The following is a 22,883-nucleotide window of genomic DNA, read 5'->3' as shown; positions in this document are numbered from 1 at the left end:
GTCATGTTTTTGTCAAATAGTAACATAAATCCTAACCACACACACCCTCAAACACGCCCACACACACACACACGCACCCACACACACGCGATGATAAAAGAAGAAGTCGACCATGGCGACGTAGATGATATCGATAAACGATGGCGAGCACGATAACACGATACCGACGACGGTGACGATTATGGTGACGAACTGAGCGACTCCGACAATAGCAATGACGATTACAAGGTGACAACAATGGAGAGGAAGATTGCGACGACGATGAACAACGGTGATAACGACTGATGGGATCAAACTCGTAACGACGACTATATTGATGACGATAGCGATGGCGATGGCGATGCTGATGATTTGTATTATATACCATACAATCTTCATTCGCGGTGGATATTTTAAGACCATTAACATTAATAAATCCTAACTTTTTGTTGGTGGTTTCCATTACCAAAATATGTGGTTTACGCCTAATTATAAATTGCAGACGGTAAATTTACACATTATTTATCAGAAAGATATGGACATTATTTTGTTTACTGGTTGCCATGAATGGTTATGGTCTATTAGCATGACTTATTTTGCTGTTATTAACACGTATGTTCTTTTCCCCCAATCATGGCCGTTGATCTAACCAGTAACAAATGTGTGCTTACATTTCTATAGGATATGATATATCTTACAAATGACATCCACAAACAAGGAATATTTGTTGAAATATCTTCTGAAATCACGCAGTACATAACCTAATTAGATATACCTCCCGCCTCATATACGCACATACACACATAAGCACGGTCGCAGCCACGCATTCCTTCCACTAAGTGCTAGGGCAGGGGTGGGGAGTAGGGGGGGTGGTAGGGACGCTTTATGAGATGTATAGAGATGCATCATAGAAAATGATACTATAGAAACGCATGTATCGGTTCGAATCCCACTAGTTTTTAAAATAATCTCTAGCCAAGTCCGAAGGTATATAAGTCGAAAAACGTGCGATAAGCCCAATTACATATTTGATTAGATAGACCATCGAATTCCATGTTTTATTCAATTTTGATCAATACTATAACTGCACCGATGTTTTATGTAGTTTGTATTACGAGAATTTCAAGTTGGAGGTCGGTGAGTATGTATCATAATGCTGTCCTATGGTTGTCGTCTACGCAAGGGCGGCGGAAGCACTTTTAATCTGGGGGGGGGGGGCACCGACATCAAAGGGCACTTTGCAGAAATTCGATTGGACTGATGCAGCCTTATATTTAGTACCCTTGATAACTCTTATTGTATTAACTTATTTGCGTATACACATCACTCCATCAATGTCCCGCCCCCCCCCCCCTCCTCAAGGAAAATATGCATACTAGCACTGCAATATCCAATGTGCAAATTGGGAAACAAGGAACAAGTTTTCTTTTGAGACAAAATGAGGTGAAATCATGCTAGTTGCTAATGTAGGAATCTTCCGAATTACAGTTTATTTCTTGTTAATATCTTAACCAATTTTTTTCCATTCGAAATAGCTTTGAGTTTGACCCACAGAAATTCATTAAAAGTCAGGGGCGTAGCCAGGATTTGTAAAGTTGTATGCACGACTATCTGAGCGGAGCGCCACCATCGGTTGGCGCGGAGCGTACAAGAAAATTTTTGGTTTTACAAACCCCTCAGATGGCCGGAAACGGCCCTTCCCGAGTGCTCATTCTGGTTCCCTGGTCTCTTGCTAACTTGAGACAAATCAATTTTTATGTAGAAAAAGGGCACATTTTTAACCTGAGGAAAAGTGGGGGGGGGGGCACGTGCCCCCTGTGCCCCCCGGTTCCGCCGCCCTTGCGTCTACGGGGTGGAGTGTTCACTGATGATGTTAAGTTGACCTTTTCAACGAACACGGTTCTATGGACAGTCTATTTCGAATCTTGAAGGGTGCTTACATGTTAAATGGTGCTACATTTTTCAACGGTATCAATTTGTTTTTTTTTAACAATTGATGCAGCTAGAGTCAACGTCCACCGTAGCACGAAATACCATTCTATTCTCATGGAAATGTGGACACTTTGACAATGGGGTAAGGGTGCGAAAACACCCGTCGCATAAACAAAAGCGCGTATATTTCACTGGCGGATCCAGGGCCTTTGTTTGGGAGGGGCCAAAGTGGCATTAGAGTGATATGGGGGAGGGGTCTAAGGGGAGGGGGTACCCCCTCCCCTTTGGAAAATTTTCTATTGCTGAAAGCCCTCAGATGCAATTTGTTGCGACAAAAGTGTACAATGGTGATGTTAATTTACTTCTAAAAAAAGTGTTTCCCAGGTGTAATTTTCTAAAATATTTATGAAACAAAGTTGGGATCATCTTTCTCAAGAAATTTTATTTCTCATAGGTTATAAATTTCTTACAACCAGCCTGTAACTACAAAATGGTGTTAAACTGTAAATCCTCATGCTCATACATTTACATAGCTCCCAACTCTTGAGAAGGCAAATGCTGGTCCATGCCACGAATCGCCGTCCTGGGGGAGGGGTGTAAGGGGAGGGGGTGTACCCCTCCCCTTTTGATTTTTTTTTTGGAATCCTGGTGATGCCTACATGTAAAATGGTGGCACTTAGAAAGGCTTTTGTCACCCAAAATTTTCTGAGAAATATGCATTTTTTGTGTGTAACATCACTAAATTGAATAGTAGGTGATAATTCATTCTTTCCCGTGGCATGAAAATGTTCGCTGCTCGCCCCAATGAAAAGAAATATAGGCTAATTTGAGGTTCAAATGATGCTGTAAAGGAGGTTTTATACTCTATTATGCTAAATGCTAAAGAAATGATGGTTGCTAGGCCCTAAGTCAAAATTTGATTCAATTTTTTTTATGTATACTTGACAATTACAATGCGGTTTTTTCGGACGCTTGTGCGGGTCAGCGGGTTTGGGTGTTAGAATGCGGGTCTAATTCCCGCGAATTGCGGGTCAGTTGGGAGCTCTGCATTTAATTTTAAACCAGAAAACGAAAAGGTTTAGACTAGTCTACCACTGCTATTCCTCTCGATTTTTTTAATTTCCAATCATATGATTTAGCGGATGTTCGGAAACACTTTTTGGCTCACCTTGGGGGGGGGCATGGCCCCCCTTGGCCCCCCCTTGGATCCGCCAGTGGTATATTTTACACTACTCTCTTCTTGACATGGAAACTGACATTACCAAATTATGTCATACCTTTGCATGTTCTTTGCAACCATTTCCTCATCACAAAAGCTGGTTTGCAATATGTGTGTGATATGTTTTACGAAAGTGTAACTCGAATCGAATCGGTACATAATTTCCAGGGATCCGCTACAAATGTGTCACACCTTACGTCACTATAGTTCATGACGTCATTACTGTAAACACGGAGCCGGTAACTGTTGGCGTACATATCAATAGAATTGACACTTACATTCATTTTATCGTTACTTAGGAGGCCTAGTGTTAAAGCATAATTGCTATATAGTGTATGTTTCTTAACGGAGAAAGTTGGATTATCACAAAGGTAGCTGCTTGAAACACCAATAACAGGGAAATGAAGTCCCAGTTTTCCTCACCAACGAGGCGAACGTGCATGGACGATCCTCCTCCAGAACATGTAACATTTGTGCAAGAAAATGTGTTTGCCGCAGGGTTTGCTTCTATGCAAGAGATCAGGCGAATGGGAAAATTGTGTGATGTTACTCTCAAGGTAACGTTAAGTTCCTAGGCCTACAGTGATTTTATCATAGTTAGGCTAGCGTAGGTCTAAGCCTATATACATTACGTTAGGAAAAGCAAAGACTAGCAAGTTAGACTTAGCTTAACGTTAGTCTTTGGCGATAAACTGGTATATGTGATGACAATCTCCCTGATTTTGCTCAGTGGTATACTTCTATCCTTCAGCTAATGTCATTTCATGGATGGTTTGCACAGCATTAGTATTATTTAGAAATGGAAAGGACTAGGCCTAGCCTATATTCTGACAAGTCTGGAGTCAAACTGCTTCAAGGAAAGACTTCCCAAAGTTCCTGCATACCTTGAAGTTTACCGCACAATTCCGCTGTGGTTACAATTTGACTTATGAACACAGCAACTAAGTTTACAGACTCAGTGTCTATCACAATTCAGCTACATAGTAGGATGGTGACTTCGAAGTTCGCCCACTTAAGACTTAAAACACCCCAAAACTAAATCTTCTGGTATAAATCACCAGAAAATATACATCATATGGTGGGAGAATTGTGTTTTAGTACGATACACGGCCAAACTTTCTTTCCTGCAAACTGTTTTCACGTTGTTTTCCAAGAAAATTCTTCGTGATTGTGGAACTGGTATTTCTTGCTAGAGTATTGCGAATTTCGGCCACGCAACCTACAGTGTGGCGCTGGTAAAAATTGGTGGCGCTGTTGCTTTTTCAGTAATTATAACAGACTTCATAGATCTTTCGTCATTTTATTGACAAATATGTAAGTAATTTCTTGCACACGGGTCATTTTGGAGAGAAAATAACTGTAGCTTCGTAATTTTTCGTGAAATTGGCTGTTGCTATAGGTTGTCATGGTGAAATCGTGTGTTTCTTAAGGGTGGCCGATTTTCGCAGTATGGCGAACTTCGCAATACTGACTGTACATGTAAACATTGTAACATAATTTTAACACAGTATGCAAAATTAGCTGGCAAAGTTACCATACACTAACTAGGTCTAGCCCAAGTACAACTCATGGCAGCCATACTTTACCTTACCCGTACACAGGGGCGGCGATTTGTTTCAAATATTGGGGGGGACATTTGCTTGGGTGCAGGCGAATTACTATCAAAGCGGAGCGCCACCATTGGTTGGCGCGCAGCGTACAAGAAAATTTCTGGTTTTGATAGCCCCCCAGATCACTGGAAATGGCACTTCTCGGGCTTGAAAATGACCAACCAGATGTACACTTTTGCCTGAGAACCAAGTTTTTCCCAATAGTTTTTTTCCATTTATAACATCATGTTCGACCTCATCGCATCTCCTGTGGATCATTGCTTTTGTAGGTAATTCTATGTAACGCCCCACAATACCCGTCAGCCCCACTTTTCAAGGTTTTAAGCCCATTATTTGTTCAGAATTTGAATAATAAATTCACTTAAAAAAAACCCCATAATGTTGCACAAACTTTCATCTATGGACAACCAATATAGAAAAACCCCCTTCAACCCCTAACAGACTGGTCAAAATTGCATGAGTAGAGGGAAGTATGGTGAAGAATGTTGGTCAAGGAATTTTCGAAAATTCAGACACGTGTAATTTATTGGTGTACAAATATTAAAACCGCTTACAACGGCTACTATAAAATTTCGATATCATAAAAAAATACCCAAAATATATGCTTGAGGGGGGGCGGTCTCCACCCTTTGCCCCTCCCCCTTGGCTACATGCCTGCGGTTAGAAATCTTGTAGGAAACAGGCCAAATGGAACCCAGTAAACCCATATCGATGTGGATCATATGATTGTACGTACTTACACTCATACACAAGAGATGTTCAGACATTATGATAATAATCATGAGTGACAACATGCTATACGGTCACAGGTCACAGAAACGACCACGAAGAGTCATTTACCTCATGCAGCATGTTTTGGATGAAGTTTTAGCCACCGCCAAATATGATTTGGATAAATAATCTCACGCATTATTGTCTATTTATAGCCACAAAAAAAAATTATGCCACCAAATATGGGGGGGGGGGATATTAGTTACTATTAGATACTAGTACCGTATACCCCCCACTTAAAAAGCCAAATTTCCTTACGGATGCGGTCCGTCTAGCTATTCATTTCAGAAAAAAAAGTAATAACTACTTTCGGTCATATAAAGTAACAATTTGTGACACAGTTAGACAGGCGCCTTGCTAGGGATTTGCCAAGGGATGGGTGAAGCTTGTAGGCAAACTAAGCGTAGCGCCACCATAAGTTGGCGCGAAGCGCAAAAGAAAATTTTGGCCAAAAATGCCTCCCAGATCGCCGGAAATGGCACTTCCCAGACCTTGTAAGTTGCATCTAAGCATTTTCTATTTTGAAATTACTAGCGAAATCATAAAAAAATATGCTAAAAAAAAACTTTGCCACCAAATATTGGGGGGATATTAGATACTATATCCCCCACCTAGAATATTGGGGGGGAAATGTCCCCCTGTCCCCCCCATGATCGCCGCCCATGCCCGTACAAACAAAATTTCAGTAACAACATTTTGGACCACTTAGCGTTCAGAAATGTTGGGGCTATACTACTGGATAAACTTTCATTAAGAAGAACATTAATGCTCATACTATTGTGAATTTACAGGAGCTTTACATTAAAAACATGAGTACATTTCTCATTGAGCAAATTGCATAATTTATAACATTTGTGATTGGTAGTTACATGCTTGTTGGAGGTGAAACAAGAGTGACTATTTTGACTTGGTAGCATATGAAACCGTTACTGATGCCCTCTAGGCTTCATGGGGTTGCAAATCTATTCTAGTCTAGGTGTAAGTTAGATGTTAGTGTTTAAAGTGCAAAACTCTATTGTATGGACACATTCATAAAACATTTTATGACAAACCTTTACATATTTTCCATTTTATTACACCGTAAATCAACCAAAAAATGTCCCATATAAGGTCTATGTTATTGTTTTTTGGCAAGAATTTTAATTTGAACATTTCTTTGCTGAGGAATAAGTTTATAGCAAAATAATTTGATTGTAACGTACGACGTGTATTGAAATGTGATAATTTAGGCTATTAAAGTACTGCATGGTGAGTATTGATTTGCTTGTGTTTTTATTTGGGAATGCATAATTGTATTGTTATTCTGAGATGACTCGTAGATGTTTTACTTATCCTTTGTTGTCTCTTTGTGTCTTTGTTAAAGGTTGGAGATCAGAAGTTATCTGCTCATAAAATTGTCCTTGCTGCTTGTATACCTTACTTTAAAGTCATGTTCACTAAAGACATGAAGGAAAGTAAACAAGGAGAAATTACTATGAATGGTATTGAACCAAGGTAAGTTATGATCAGTGAAGATAAAAGACTATAAAAGACAAACTACAGCACTGCTGTACAAAGGGATTAAAATACCGTCAATTGCCGCACCCATTTGGCTAGGCCTGAAATTTCACAAAGCTAATCAGACTGACTGTTCATCTTCCATGTTAATATGTGAGCTGAATTTAGGGACATTGATTGGTTGGAAGCTCATAACCAACTCATTGGACACTCTGGGCAAGAAAAGATCACCTTTAACTTTGGTAGTTTACAAAGCTCGGATCTTGTAACTTTCAAACACCTGTGGATCTCTTGGGAAAACTACTTTTGTATATTTATTGGCAATGGCTTACAGTATTGAAAGGTTTAAAAGTGAAACTAAACAACTTTAGGCAATATAATTCAGATATTTGCAGTACTGTATATTACATTACTTCCTTGAAAACGTTACAAAGATTAGCATGCGATATTCCATTTCATTGTTACTTTCGGTTTTTATTCTGCAATGCCTGGCTACTTCAAGTGTTCATGAAATTTAATTTGTAAATTGCTGAAATTTTCACACTCGTTTCCCTACTTCAACAAAGTATTGGATACTAACTTCAAAGTTTGCATACCCCTTCCCCTCTTTACTACTAATAAATTACTGTTTTAACTTTTAAGCCAGCAATTGACATTCATATCACTTGGACACAGATGTACAGTGCAGAATGTAAGTCAGTGAGCTACGGTTTTGCATACAGCAATATTGATATACGTACATTCATATCTATTCTAAAGTTCACTCATGATAAAGTACAGTACAGGCCATACTTAGCTTCTGGATTGGGATATAAAAATCTGCTATTTATCTGCACATGTCGATTGTGTACTGCAAGTTGTTCTTCTGTACTACGCATGCTATGCTTCATAGCTAGGTTGTATGCTACTGTGTGTATGCCATGTATGCTATGCTACACAGCTATGGTTCATACTGTACCTGTATGCTCTGCTACACAGCTATGGTTCATAGCTACTGTATGCTATGTATGCTCTGCTATATAGCTATGGTTCATAGCTGCTGTGTGCTATGCTTCACAGCTATGGTTCATACCTACTGTATGCTATGCAACACAGCTATGCTCTGCTACACAGCTATGGTTCATACCTACTGTACTGTGTGCTATGCTTCACAGCTATGGTTCATACCTACTGTATGCTATGCTACACAGCTGTGGGTTCATACTACTGTATGCCATGTATGTTATTTGCAACACAGCTATGCTATGCTACACAGCTATGGTTCATACTACTGTATGCTATGTATGCTATGCTACACAGCTATGGTTCATACCTACTGTATGCTATGCTACACAGCTGTGGGTTCATACTACTGTATGCCATGTATGTTATTTGCAACACAGCTATGCTATGCTACACAGCTATGGTTCATACTACTGTATGCTATGTATGCTATGCTACACAGCTATGGTTCATACCTACTGTATGCTATGCTACACAGCTGTGGGTTCATACTACTGTATGCCATGTACGTTATGCAACACAGCTATGCTATGCTACACAGCTATGGCATATACTGTGTGCTATACATGTATGTAATGCTACATATTTATGGTATGCATTACAATACGTACACTGATTCATTATTGTGTTTATGGTCAATTGAAAATTACTGACATTGACTGCTGCGGTACAATGATCACTACTCACTGCTTGAACTTTGTTAAAAGTACAGTGGTGTGTTGTTTTCAGTTTAGAACAGTGAAGTATCTTACTGTATGCGATATGCCCTACAGCCCTAGTGTCATTGTTTTAAACAATAAGCTGTATGGAGTACATGGTAAAGATGAACATACATGTACAGTACTAAAATGCAGATAGATACTTGGCATATATAGAGTACAGGTATGGTATTTAGGCCATGATGCAGGTTGGGAAATTTTTCATACCAACATACCAGGTAAAACCTATCAGTATTTAGATTGGTATACCAATGGCTTTTCATAGCAACTTATTGCATCAGTTACCATCATAGACAAAAGCACATGATGCATTTGATCTGTTTGAACTGTTTTTTTCTTTAAAATAGTGGTATTGGTTGATCATATTGCATACCCACATAGCCTTCTAGATTGTAAATTATGCAAAGATGTGTTGTAGACATTGATGTGTTTGAACACTAGATATTTTCATTTGCTTATGATTTAAATAAAACTTACAGAAGTTGAACTGACATTTGATAATGCAAATTGTAAAAAACATGACAGTTGATCTTTGAAATATCTGAGACCATATATGGCTATTAAAAATGAGTTTTAATAATAATATAATGTCTGGTATGATTTTCTTTCCATTAATTACAGTGCTTTAGAAGCTATGGTTAACTTTGCCTACAGTGGAGAGCTTGATGTCACCACAGATAACGTCCAGTCACTATTAGTGTGCTCAAACTTTTTACAATTAGCAGCCGTTAAGGATGCCTGTTGTGAATTCCTCACCGCTCGGTAATAAACATTCTTTTGTTCTCAACTTCTCACTGCTACAAAATGTTTCTTAATTTAGTACTGTATATATGTGTTTAATGTTTACTCAGTGATACAAATGTTACTTAATTTAGTACTGTATGTGTTTAATGTATACTCAATGCAACAAATGTTACTTAATGTAGTACTGTATGTGTTTAAGGTTTACTCAGTGCTACAAATGTTTCTTAATAACTTTAGTTCTGTATGTGTTAGAAGTTTTCTCAGTGCTGCAAATGTTTCTTAATTTTAGTACTGCATGTGCTAAATGTTTTCTCAGTGCTGCAAATTTTACTGAAACAATAAAGCATTGTTTATTGTTAACAATTTTTATCCTGTGTGTGTCTCTGAAATAACTCTCACTGTATTATGTACGCTTTAGGTAAAGGTGCTTTAATTCTCACTTAGAATCATTGAATTGTTTAGAAACTGCATAAACACAAAATTGGAGTTTTTGCTTGAAAGGTGGAGTTTGAAACATTCATAATTAAAGATACAGTAGATGCATACCAGCTGTTCATGAGTCTCACTTGAGTGTTGGAGTGATTGACAACCGACCACACTTCATAATTGCGATGTATTATTTATTCAAATAGTTAACATTTAAAGAGCTTCAAGAAAAATTAACCCTAATCCTAATGGAACAGCTGTTAGTAGTTTGTGCATACATGTACAGTAATAATTGAAGGTGAGATTATCCCACTAAATAATGCATCAGTTACAGTAAATCTAACATATTCTCAATGTTTTTAAGTACTCCACTCTGTGCTAATCTTAACTGTACATATTGTTTATTATGTATACATAGTTTGGCATCTTTTCCTAACATATATATAAGTAATATTTCGCTTTGTAAGATACTCATTTGACCTAGAGATTTGACATTGACAGCAAACAGAGTTTGTGAATGTTACTGAACATTAAATCATTGAATACAACACGTTAACTTACATGTTGGTTTTGACATTCTCTTGATGGAGCTATGATGACTGCACTTTTCACCCCTTTTTTTGCCCTCATTTGCACCAAATTAGTTGATTTTCTTTCCTTCCATCCACAGACTTGATCCAAATAACTGTTTAGGAATCTACAAGTTTGCTCAGACCTTGATGTGCTCCAGCCTATGCGATGCCTCGGCCAAATTCCTCCAAAGGCAATTTACAGATATCTCCTATACAGAAGAATTTATGGCCTTAACCCACTCAGAAATAAGAGATATACTCAAACGGGATGATATAAGTGTACCTGGCGAGGAACTGGTGTGTATTTTATTATCGTCTCTTGGTCTAGACAGTAGGGCTACAAGATAGCATGAAACAATGTAATGTGTAGACAATGGAACAGTGGGATCTTCTATGAAGGATTTTTGTGTCTGTGATTCCACTATAAATATGAAATGCAACAATATCATATCCACTAAAAGATTGTGAATAGCTCCTGATGAGATTCTGCAGAAACTCTTATACCAATAGGTGATTCTTGGTTGTTATTGGGGGAGTTTCTGTTATTAGAATTTTGTTGAGATATTTCTTCCCCCAAAAAAGAAGGAAAGAGTTGAAAAGAGCCAAGAATTTTTTGGGCTAGAATAGGATTTGAACCAGTGACCTTAGGATTAAAGGTCACTGAGGTCATAGGTTCCGAATCCCGTTCTAGCCTCAGAAATTTCTTGACTCATTTTTGATTGTATATAATTTTCCAGTTTCGGTTTCTGTTGTTCATTTACTTATATAAAAACTAACAACAAACAAAGGAAAAGGGAAGAAAACAACAGACCAACAAAAAGTAAGACCATTCCTAGGTGAAACTGTTTTGGCAATGTTGTAGACCTAGGCCAAGGTAATCTATGTCTGTTTTTGTAATGGACTTGCTAAATATCTTTAAATTATTCTCTGACATTTATACAACTCATTCAAGAGACTTTGTTTTCAAGTGTTTTGCCATTAGACGTTTTAAACTGCCATATCATCATTCTCTGATCAAAAACCCTTGAAAACTTGAGAACACTATATTTTTGTTTGTCAATGTCTTGTAGGTTTTTGAAGCTTTAATCAGATGGCTGAAGTACGACATAGAGGAGAGACGATTGTTCCTACCAGAGCTGCTGTCCTGGGTCCGTTTACCTCTAATCAGACCACAGATACTGAGAGACAAAGTCGGTAGCAATGAACTCGTCCTACAGTGTCATAAGTGCCGGTAGGAATTCAGAAATTTAATTCTTAGACAGAACTTAATGTATGTATGTATGTATTTTAGATCCTCCTGCAAGCAGGAACTTGTGAAGAAGCCTCATTGGCTTATCAAAGCCGCAGGCTGACCAAAGTCAGTCTCTTAGATTCATATTTAACGTCCATGATTATAAATTGTTAATTGTCAACAACTCTGTAAATGGACGACATTCATTAATCTGGGAGTGACTCGAATCGGGGACCTTATGATTGAAAGGCACCGGCGTTAACCACTGAGCTAACACTCCTTAGTCCACATAAGTCTTGGTATAGTAAAATAAGAGGACAAATTAAGTACTAATACTGTTTTTATCACTAATCCAGTTTTCAAGATATTCAGTTTAAAATTATACAGATATCTGTGGAATGCTTCTCGAAGGCTTAAGCTGATTATAATGTCAGCTATTCAGCGCAGACCTAACTGTTTAGCTAATCACTCAACCAAGAAATGTTCTGTCATCCTAAACAAAACAGGAGCGCTACCCTGGATGACTTTCATTAGATTTTAATTAGCCTTTTCAAATTTTCACTTTCCATTTGTACTTTCCATAAAAGAAATTTTGATTTCGGGATCATTATATTTTATTGTATAACTTCGAGACAGGCAATTTGAAAGAATGATGGTGCCAACTTAACTTTTGTTTGATTTTTCAGGGATTTAGTAGACGAAGCTCGGGACTTTCACCTTCTACCGGAAAGACGGAATCAGTTACCGAATAATCGTAGCAAACGGAGACTCTGTAGAGAAGATAATGGTTTCATCTATGCAGTAGGAGGTCTGACCAGATCAGGTATGTGGCTGAATTGAAAGATTCTAAAGATTATTGATCTTAGGTGTGTTTACTTTCTTGAGGTCTGGTCACAATACACAATCAATATGATACCGATAAACAGGTTGAGAAAGAGTGCTGAACAGTTGAAGAAGCAGTACGCCATGATGGTACTTGATGAAACTACAAGTTAATAACAGAAACCAATGTATCTTTTATTATGAAACTTGTTTAACTGTGAATGTACTGGGCAGAAGAGAAACCACCCTTTGAAAAGAATTTAGCTCTCAGAATGGAAATGATTTCAAATATTAACCGAAGAAGGGTTACAGATATAAATTCTGACAAAGGAACAATACATCACTACTCAGGTTTGGGAAGGCAAGTCTTTTAACATGTAACCTTGAGTAAGATATTGCTGCAGTTATATCTGATGCACAGAGAGTTTCAATAATATTTACTGTCCATATCTATTGGTCGTATTCTAGAGCCCTGAGGGAGGAGGGGTGGGGGGAGGGGTTGCTGGTGGTTGAAGGGGGATTTGTATGTTGCATATCTCCATGGATAATCCCATTTTTCTTACAAAAGACACACCCTGACTTGTATTCCTCTCCCTCTCTGTACAGGCCAGTCCCTCATGTCCGTTGAGTTGTACGACCCAGCAACAAATACTTGGAAAGAAATGAAATCTATGACCACGCCCAGAAGTAGAGTGGGTGTCACAGTACTAAATGGAAAACTATACGCTGTTGGTGGCTACGACGGCATTTCACGTTTAAACACCGTGGAAGTATTCGACCCGATAGCCAACGAATGGTGGGACGTTAAAGCCATGAATCATAAACGAAGGTGAGCTCACGTCTTAAATCCTCAATGTCAACTATGATTATATGGTTAATCCGTTGATTATGATGTGGTTAATCCATTTACTATGATATGGTTAATCCATTAATTATGATATGGTTAATCCATGTACCATGATGTGGTTATGATATGATATGTATCATTACTAGAACAAACTGTTATTGAGTTTGGCAGTCTCTAGACGTCTTGTAAGGTATGCAGTAAAAAGGAAGAATTTCCTTCTTTTATTTATATGTTAAATTTATACTTGTACGTAGTCAGGGGATCTATGCATTGGTAACTCAATGATGTCTTTTGTAACTCAATTGTTGGAAAAATGGAAAACAGATTTGTAGTTGCTCGTATCTTTCATTTAGTAGAGCAAGTTTAGACTTAATACCTCAAAATTCCAGAACTTTAAACACTTTATGATATGTTTAGGAAGAAAATGGAAGTGGCCAGGCAAGAATGACCATTACCAACAAGCCATGTAGTGACCAATGACCATAAGGTTGATTTCACTCTCTAAGTAATGCTGGTTATGTGTTCTGCCAGGGTTTTGTAGAATACTGCAATACTGAGTACAATACTAGCAAAAAACTTGAAAACCACTTTCATGGCTGTAATCTGTCGAACAATGCCAAGTCATAATTCAGGAAGGACAAAATCTTGATTTTCTTGATTGTAAATATTTTGTTTTTTCTTGTTCCATTGACAGTGCCTTAGGAGTCACAGCACTGGGGAGTAGGGTTTATGCCTGCGGTGGTTACGATGGCGATTCTTCTCTTAGCTCCGTAGAATGTTATGACCCAGAAACAAACAGGTAAGTCTCAAATAATTCCAATGTCACTGAAGCTCTGGATTATCATAGAACAAGTAACCATGCAACAAAGAAAACACCACACCATGGTTATTATTGAAAGCCCATGTAATAACTAGACACTGGCTGTAGCTAGGACAATTCAAGATATGTGTAAGAAGCGATTCTGTGAGAAACCTGCAAACTTCACAACGAAAGGGAAAAAAAGGCCTTATTATAGCATGTGTACACTGTACAGAGTCAACCACATGATGTTGATGCAAACAAATACATAGATTGGATCATATGAGCAAATGCTGGACATGAATACATCTGGCAAGAGGTCATTATGCCAGGTGAAGGACAGGGTACACTGAATTGCTGGACTGGTATGGCCTAAGGACCATCAAAGGGGGAAAAAAAATAGATACATATTTTGAAATAGATAAATATATAAGAAGATAAATATTTTAAAATGTTTATGGATCATTTCTGGTCTTTCTGTGGTTATTTTATGATTGTTTTTTATTATTGTTTATTATGATTGTTTATAAGGATTGTTTATTATTTTTCAGATGGTATGTGGTGTCTGACATGACAAAGTCAAGAAGTGCAGCTGGTGTGGCTCTTCTAGATAATGAAATATTTGTAGTCGGAGGTCACGATGGACTCCAAATTTTCAACTTGGTAAGTTTTCTAGCCTACAAAATCCATCATGCATTTTGGCTTATGTTTATAGGCCATCATTCTAGAAAGCTGAATCTTTGGTAAATGACTGTCTAGAGGTAAGGTATAAACTGATGTGTATTTGGCTTTATAGAATGTTAAAGCAAGGAATTGCTTCAGTTAACATTATAGGAAAAATTGAGGAAAAAAACATTGAATTTGAAAAAGGAACCATCATTTATACCCCAGATGCAAAGCCAATATCTTTTTTTCCCGACAGTTCCTTGTAAATGCATTCTTTAGTTTATCAAAATAATATATGACCGCACTAGGATTCAAAGGACGTGCATTGTAATCGTTGTTACCATAGAAACCTTGTACAATTATCGTTCCTCTCTTCCTCTAGGTGGAGTGCTTTAACCAGTTCACTGGAAGGTGGACTGCCGTTCCGTCTATGCTGACCAAGCGTTGCCGTCTCGGGGTCACAGCATACAACAGTAAACTGTACGTGTGTGGCGGTTATAACGGTTCTAAATTCCTGAACACCATGGAGGTTTTTGACCCCTACACCAACAAGTGGTCCTTCACCGCTCCCATGAGTTGTCGTAGGAGTAGAGTCGCTCTGGTCGTGAACGGAGGGAAACTCTATGCAGTCGGAGGTTACGACGGCCTCTCCAATCTAAACACGGTAGAGATGTATGACCCAAAGCTAGACAGGTGGAGCTTTGTAGCACCCATGAAGCACCATGAAGGTGGTGTTGGGGTGGGAGTCATACCCCATGTTTGATGACAATGAATCGGTCGTTTCTTGAGGTTAAAAACAGATCATATCTTGTCTTACTCACAACTGCAAAACCATAGTCATTGTTTTTGGAGTCAATGTTCATCAGGTGACTGCGCAAGAAGTTTGATTTTGATCACAGAATTAGGAAAAATGGAAGATGCGCTAAAAATAAATTGTTTCAGGGCAAGATTTCAGAATATATGTCATAAACAATGCATCAGCAACCAAGTTATGGTGGTGTTCTCCGACACAATGAACCCTCACACAGACAGTCATAGAAACCATGACAGGCAAAGAGAGATCATTCGCTTCCAAGAGCCTTACATTTTCCAAGTCCTGGTCAATAAATATATCAAGTGCATATCATTAACCTGCTAATAACATGGATATGTACTGTCTGTGAAAAGACTGGATATGAAGATCTCCCAGTTTTAAGAGTTTGAACTGTTTTTAACCTCAGGAATTTGACGAAGAATATTGGATGTTAAGTCTTTTTTTCTTTCAAACAGTACTGGAAAACCAATTTTAAGAGCTTTCTCCTCTTGGAAGGAAAATTTTTGAGATTTTGGGTAACGTTTTCAGAAGTTTTTCTTAATGGTCGATGGTTTTGTAAGACAATTGTCCTTTGTCACTTTGTATTAATAGATTGAGTGTAAGTACAGAAATAACTTTATAGCAACAATCAGGAAATCGGTAGAGGATAGGCTACCTAGTATGATATGTCTATTGATATATAATGGTATTATGTAGCACAACATTTTAATATTCCAGCAAATTAATTTTTGCAGTGTGTCATTTTGGAATGTGCAAATATTGGTCTATGCAACTGATAGTTTGCTGATTATTGGAGGGTTGGTTGCACTGTAATCAGCACTGGTAAAATATATTGCAGTGATAATATACACCATAACTGTGGTATATATTATAGTGGTAATATACACCATAACTGTGGTATATATTGTGGTGATAATATACACCATAACTGTGGTATATATTTTAGTGATAATATACACCATAACTGTGGTATATATTGTAGTGATAATATACGCCATAACTGGTATATATTGTAGTGGTAATATACACCATAATCGTGGTATGTATTATAGAAGTAAAGTATACTACAACAGTGACACATATACACACACACATACACTAGCAAAACATTATGGGAACCTGATATATGTCCCCACAATGTTCAGTCCCCATAGCGGAGGTGTGCTGTCACATGACAGTCCCCGTAAACCACCTTACACATACACAAACACATGTCTATATATATATCTGCAACATTAATATATACTGCAACAACAGCTAATAATTGTGATATCTTCAACAATGGGGGTATATATCACAACAAAAATTTATATTCTGCAACAGAAGTATATATTAAAATAATAGTGTAAACTTCAACATGAGTATATATTACAACTTAAATATATAACATAACAGTAATATATATTTTACAATATATATTCTACAACAGAAGTATTTATTAAAACAATATACTACAACAGAATTATATACCACAACAGTAATATATATTCTACAGCAGAAGTATATATGAAAATAATAGTATAAACTTCAACAGTCCTGAGTATATATTACAACAGTGATATATACCACAGCTGTGACATATATTTAAACAGTAGCCTAGTATGTAGTAATACCTACTACTGTGTTACAAACTACAATGAGAGTATATATTTCCACAGTAACATATACCATATTATATTACAGCCATGTATACCACCTCAGTGATTTATATTATACAATGGGAGCATATATTACACCACAAGTATACACTACAACAGTGGTATTAGCTACACCAAAAATATAAATTACAGTTCAGTAGAATACAAACCACAATAGGAAAATAGGTTACAACAGAAACATGTCCTTTTCAAAGCAAACATCACCTGTCATTCTAGACTCACAACAGCTCAAACAAATGTTGATAGGCCTAGCCTAATTTGCATTTAGGATTGCAGGCCCATGCCATTGTCATAAAGTGGTTAGGCAAATCAGAAACTGATACTAGCCTAACTTGTATATAGGATTGCAGCTCCATGATATTGTCATAAAGGGGTTAGGCTAATCAGAAACAGATACTAGCCTAACTTGCACATAGGATTGCAGGCCCATGATATTGTCATAAAGTACATACTTTATGACGTGGTTAGGCTAATCAGCAACTGATACTAGCATTTCCAGTGGAAAGAGATACATCATACATATTTCTTTCAATATCTGTAAAAGTGTACTAATCTGTTTACTCTGAGTGTACTAACCTGTTACTCTGAGTGTACTAACCTGTTACTCTGAGTGTACTAACCTGTTTACTCACTTGAGAAACAAGGTCATATCTTAAAAAGTGCTTAGGACTCAACTGGAGTTTTAGAAATGAACAAAGCCAGCTGATACAAGTAAATATTTGGGAATCGAACCCTGTCCATTTAATCTTATTTGCATGACGCAAATCTAAACTGAAGTACCTATGACGCAAATCTAAACTGAAGTACCTATGAATGTTCAATTAGGGTCTTTGTTAGGTTTATCAATCATGCCTGTTTTTGAGTTTGAATATTCTTGACATTTTGCTTTCTTCTACTTTTCTCAGGGATTGTCTTAAGCAAAGCTAACTGCTCTTGAAAAGGATAAGAATTATGAAACACTTCAGGAAAACCTTGATTTGAAAACAGAGTGATTGTATGAAATGTTTCCATCAAAATAATCTGTTGGTAATAACGAGTCCCTTTATCTGAAATGCTTACCACTCCTTATTGTCTTGAACCTGATGTTGTTTGTTGTTTTCTCTTGGGGGTGGGGTAGGTAATATTATCGTGTTTATCGCATATTTGGAGACATGAAAAAACTTAGAGAATGGTGAAACAGAAGTAAGGCTTTCTAAATGAGGAGAATTAGGAACATAGTTTCAAAGCATGTATACACAAAACCAGTGTAATCTTACATGCTAGTCATTGTACATGACTCACTTTGATGGGTGCATGAGTTACATTGGTGGGTTCATTGATGGGTACATAACTGACATTGATGGGTACATTGATGGGTGCATGAGTTACATTGATGGGTACATTGATGGGTACATGACTAACATTGATGGGTGCATGAGTTACATTGATGGGTACATTGATGGGTACAGTACATGACTTACATTGATGGTTACATTGATGGGTGCATGAGTTACATTGATGGGTACATTGATGGGTACATGACTTACATTGATGGGTACATTGATGGGTGCATGAGTTACATTGATGGGTACATTGATGGGTACATGACTAACATTGATGGGTACATTGATGGGTGCATGAGGTACATTGATGGGTTCTTTGATGGGTACAGTACATGACTGACATTGATGGGTGCATGAGTTACATTGATGGGTACATGACTGACATTGATGGGTGCATGAGTTACATTGATAGGTACATGATGGGTACATTGATAGGTTTGCAGTAGTTGTTGAAACTAGCATATATTGAGTCAAAAGTTGTTGAGTAAATTGGTTGGCATGCCAAGGATGTGATGCGACTCACATTTAATTGTATTTTGCTGGACCAACAAGGAATTTGCAAGGAAGGAGCAGGAGGAGGCTTAAGTGGGTTATTAAATGTACCATTATATATCGTCGTATTGTTATGAGACTTAAGTTACACATCTGTCTAAAATATACATTTTATTAGTTTATCATTGTCACATGTAGAATTTTAAGTGCACTGGCAGTGTGTATAGTCTGTTCTATTTTATGTTGTCCGAATGCCATATTAGCTGCTAACACCAGCATACTTGCCAACATGATAAGAAACCCACCTGCAGTATCTCTAACAGTATTTCTTGGCCAATGTTAATTCGTTCTACTCAGTCATTGATATTTAACATAAAGCTGATCTTTGGGGGGGGGGGGGGAGAGGGGTCTGGCACTCACATGGAACAAAATTCCTTGATCTGTAATTTATAATGATCAAGTATTACATAACACTACTTCTGTTAAACACAGTTACGTGTGTGTAATGACAAAAGTCCCGGGAATGAAAATGTGAAAGCGAAAAATCCCAAAAATATGTTATTAAAGTAGTAATAATGTTTGAATGTTACATGGCAATTTTGGAACATAATGAAGAGTAGGACAGTTTTTGCTTCGTTTTCCAAAATAATGTTTGAATCTGTTAGAAGGCATTTGAAATCACCTTTAAAGGATTTAAAGGTGCTGTACATTATATAATTTTTATTTTCTTTAAGTGCATCATAAATTTATTAAATGTAATATCGTGGGTTGATGCAATGCACGGTGGGTTCTGTTAGGTATGACGTTATGTTTGTTTTTGTAATATTGTCAAAATAAAAAACAAAAGAGAAAACAAATCATGTACATGAAAACTACTTTATTCATATCTCTTGTGTCAAACTTTGACCCTCCCCTTAACTAAACCATATATAGTGGCAATCTATCAGGGTATAAAAGATTCTACTATTCATGATAGCATGTGCATCCTGTACAAAAATACCTCCTTATTTGCAAGTTGTCACAAATGATATCACTTTTAGAGAAAATATGTTGTTTCATAAACTGCAGTCCACATGCTTAATGCAAACTGGTGAAGAAAGCAAGAAATTGGCATTAATTCCTTTGATAGCAACGAGGTTGACCAAAACTCTGTCAAAAGAGTTATGAAGTATGTGTGAAAGTAACATTAATGTCCCAGTGTCCTTCAATGACATACTTCCTAAGCCTCAAGATCAAATTCCAAGCTCATATTACAGCACACCTATACTTCCTGTCAGTCTGAAAAAAGGGGGAGGATGGGGGTAGTTGGGGTCAGAGGGAATAGTCACATGGGCCTGAGTTCAATAAGGGGCCTGGGGGAATGTGGAATAAAAGAAGAATGTATTCTCATTTCCATAATAAACGGAAGAAAATGAAGATTTCAAATAGGGTTGGGGATGGGGGGGGGGAGGGGTGTCTAGGGCCTTAATTGTCCTCTGGGTTTGAACTGCCTCCCCACCCCTGACTTCATGGTGCATTGAAATGTATCTTTTATCATGTATGGTAATACGAAACAAAAGATATCACATATATTTGAAAATACATAATGAAAAGAAACCCCTTTGACTTCACCCATCTTCTGCTTTGCCCCCCCCCCCCTCCCCTCACCATTAAGTTACATGTTAAAGAGCATTTCGGAGAAAAAAAAATAATTTCAAATTGTATCGTATTTTTAGATCCTCCTGCAAGCAGGAACTCACGAAGAAGCCTTCATTGGCTTATCAAAGCCGCAAGCTGATCAAAGCCAGTCTCTTAGATTATTTTAAAGTCCATGATTATGAATTGTCAATTGTCAACAACTCTGTAACTGGACGACATACATTAATCTTGGAGTGACTCGAACTTGGGGACCTTATTATTGACTCTGGGACCTTATGATCGACCTTATATTGACTCGGGACCTTATGATAATGACTACTGTGCTAGTTCGAGTAGGCTTAAAATTCTAGAGTATAAATTAAGCCATCTCCCTGTTCACTCCTACTGCTGTGTTTCATGTACCTGTGATAAGCATGATACCTATTGTACTGTATCCATTTTACAGGACGGCACATCACTCCTGATACTTAAGGATGATCTCTTGACTGATTTTACACTTTCTGTTATCTTGTTAAGAACTTTCTGATATCCCTGAGTCCGGCCTTACGATTGGCTTCATCTGCTCTGGTTTCCTTCCTCTCATGACTTTGCTCAGCTGTGACTTTGGCATGGCAGAGGACACAGAGGGTTCGGAAGTTCTCCAGTGAGCAGAGCCCTCCTCCCTTGTACACTGGGATGATGTGGTCGGCATGCCAGAACTATAAGATATTGAATACAAAATTCAGAGAACTCATAGAAAGTCATATTTGAAGATCAAAATACTTTTTGTATTGGGTGTCTTGTCAAGTGCAATCACTGCCTCCATCTGACAGTTGTATGACCTAGTGCTGACATTCACACTGGTCTGATGAATTCAAAGATTTACTGACTGCACAAGGATGAGAAATAACACATGCAACACTAGATCGTAGTTAGTTTAAAAACTTGTTGAAAAATAGAAAACCTTGTGTAGCACAAGTACACATTTATAATTCCACGTACAAACAGATAAAACTATAGATACTTAACACAATTGTACCTACCTACCCACCTATGCCTATACCTACACTGTATTATTCCTAAAATAAACAATATTTTGCGACTTTTTGCAGGTCTCTGTCATATCAGTACTAACAGAGCCGTGGATTCAGCTCTAAGTCCTACTGCGTGTGATCTATATCTCAATCTATGTGCTAGTTGTAAAAATATGTTTCATAAGATCTCTTCTTGAGGCGTTGTGGTGAAGCGGTTAAGGCAGTGGACTTGTGATCTAAGGATTGCAGGTTCGAGTCTTGGCCAGATCATTACATTGTGTCCTAGTGACAAGGCACTTTATCTCCATTGCCTCTCTTCACCCTGGTGTATAAATGGGGACATGCGAGGTAACTTGTAAACATAGTTGTGTGCTTCGGTTTGTGGCTGCACTCTATGGGAAGTCCCCCGGGACACGTGGATGTGGTGCACAGTGGTGCCCCAGGAGAGATTGATTGAATTGTGCACACTTTGGTGTGGTGGGTATGTTACCAATGTCCAGGGATTAAGTTGTAAAGTCTTGTGAGAGGGCCTTGGCCTTGAACAACACTGTAAACCTTCAACTTTACCTTTCTTATATAATTTTGGGAAGAATCACAGGTATGTGTCCAGCAGATACCATTTAGGAGACTTGGATACAATTTTACTGATACTCAAAGCATACCCTCAGTTTAAGAAGACTTGATTTCCTATAACTCAAAGAAACTTCCTGATTGGTTGATGACCAGACTTGTGTAGAGCTGCCAAACCGATGGTGGGCAACATTGCATTGCTAAATGTGCTAGTATGATTACGTGTGAATTAGGGAAAGTATAGATGAGTTTGCCCAGAAGTGTCCGTTAAAGATTCCTCAAAGGGATATATACATGCATGCTCCCTGAAACTTAGATATCATGCATATTAAGCGATGAGAGGTCAAAACATGCAATAATGCTTGATACAGACACGGTTCGCTCTGTATGAAATTTGCATTTGCTTCATTTTTTGCAAAAGGGTGAGGGTAAATACCGCATCATGATGTCATTCAGGGACGTAGCCAGGGGGGGGAGCAGGGGGAGCGACCGCTCCCCCCCTTTCAGTGTCGATTTTTTTTTTTTAAACTGTCGTTTTTT

General features: G+C 37.8%; 2 protein-coding genes across 7 annotated transcripts in view; one reads left to right on the top strand and one right to left on the bottom strand.

Annotated features, from left to right (window-relative positions):
- Positions 1-3,410: 3,410 nt before the first annotated feature.
- On the top strand, positions 3,411-19,982 carry LOC139966109 (kelch-like protein 18). Of its 4 annotated transcripts, none has more exons than XR_011792470.1 (11): positions 3,411-3,687; positions 6,875-7,005; positions 9,351-9,491; positions 10,570-10,768; positions 11,542-11,702; positions 12,389-12,525; positions 13,131-13,353; positions 14,066-14,170; positions 14,722-14,833; positions 15,219-18,929; positions 19,031-19,982. XR_011792470.1 is itself a non-coding variant. In XM_071968809.1 (10 exons), the coding sequence occupies exons 1-10, from the start codon at positions 3,532-3,534 to the stop codon at positions 15,597-15,599; spliced, it is 1,746 nt and encodes a 581-aa protein (XP_071824910.1). In that variant the 5' UTR covers positions 3,411-3,531; the 3' UTR covers positions 15,600-19,982. The 4 variants fall into 4 exon arrangements, 1 of the variants encoding a protein (XP_071824910.1); XR_011792469.1 differs by having other exon boundaries at positions 18,989-19,982; XR_011792468.1 differs by having other exon boundaries at positions 15,219-18,941; positions 18,989-19,982.
- LOC139966108 (DNA annealing helicase and endonuclease ZRANB3-like) overlaps positions 19,515-22,883 on the bottom strand; it is a 48,615-nt gene continuing 45,246 nt past the window's right edge. For all 3 annotated transcript variants that reach the window (XM_071968807.1, XM_071968806.1, XM_071968808.1), the window contains exon 20: positions 19,515-21,458. In XM_071968807.1, coding sequence (XP_071824908.1) covers positions 21,264-21,458 — 195 coding nt within the window. In that variant the 3' untranslated portion in view covers positions 19,515-21,263. The remainder of the gene's footprint in view (positions 21,459-22,883) is intronic.

The sequence above is a fragment of the Apostichopus japonicus genome, chromosome 4, assembly GCF_037975245.1.
Source record: "Apostichopus japonicus isolate 1M-3 chromosome 4, ASM3797524v1, whole genome shotgun sequence".
Taxonomy (NCBI): Eukaryota; Metazoa; Echinodermata; class Holothuroidea; order Aspidochirotida; family Stichopodidae; genus Apostichopus; species Apostichopus japonicus.
This window is presented reverse-complemented; position numbering and strand designations above follow the sequence as displayed.

Bases quoted from the DNA above. Each gene is read 5' to 3' on its own strand.
- LOC139966109 (XM_071968809.1), top strand. From the start codon at position 3,532: ATGAAGTCCCAGTTTTCCTCACCAACGAGGCGAACGTGCATGGACGAT. The intron at 11,703-12,388 runs GTAGGAATTCAG...TTGATTTTTCAG, and splicing joins CTACAGTGTCATAAGTGCCG to GGATTTAGTAGACGAAGCTC. The intron at 14,171-14,721 runs GTAAGTCTCAAA...ATTATTTTTCAG, and splicing joins TATGACCCAGAAACAAACAG to ATGGTATGTGGTGTCTGACA.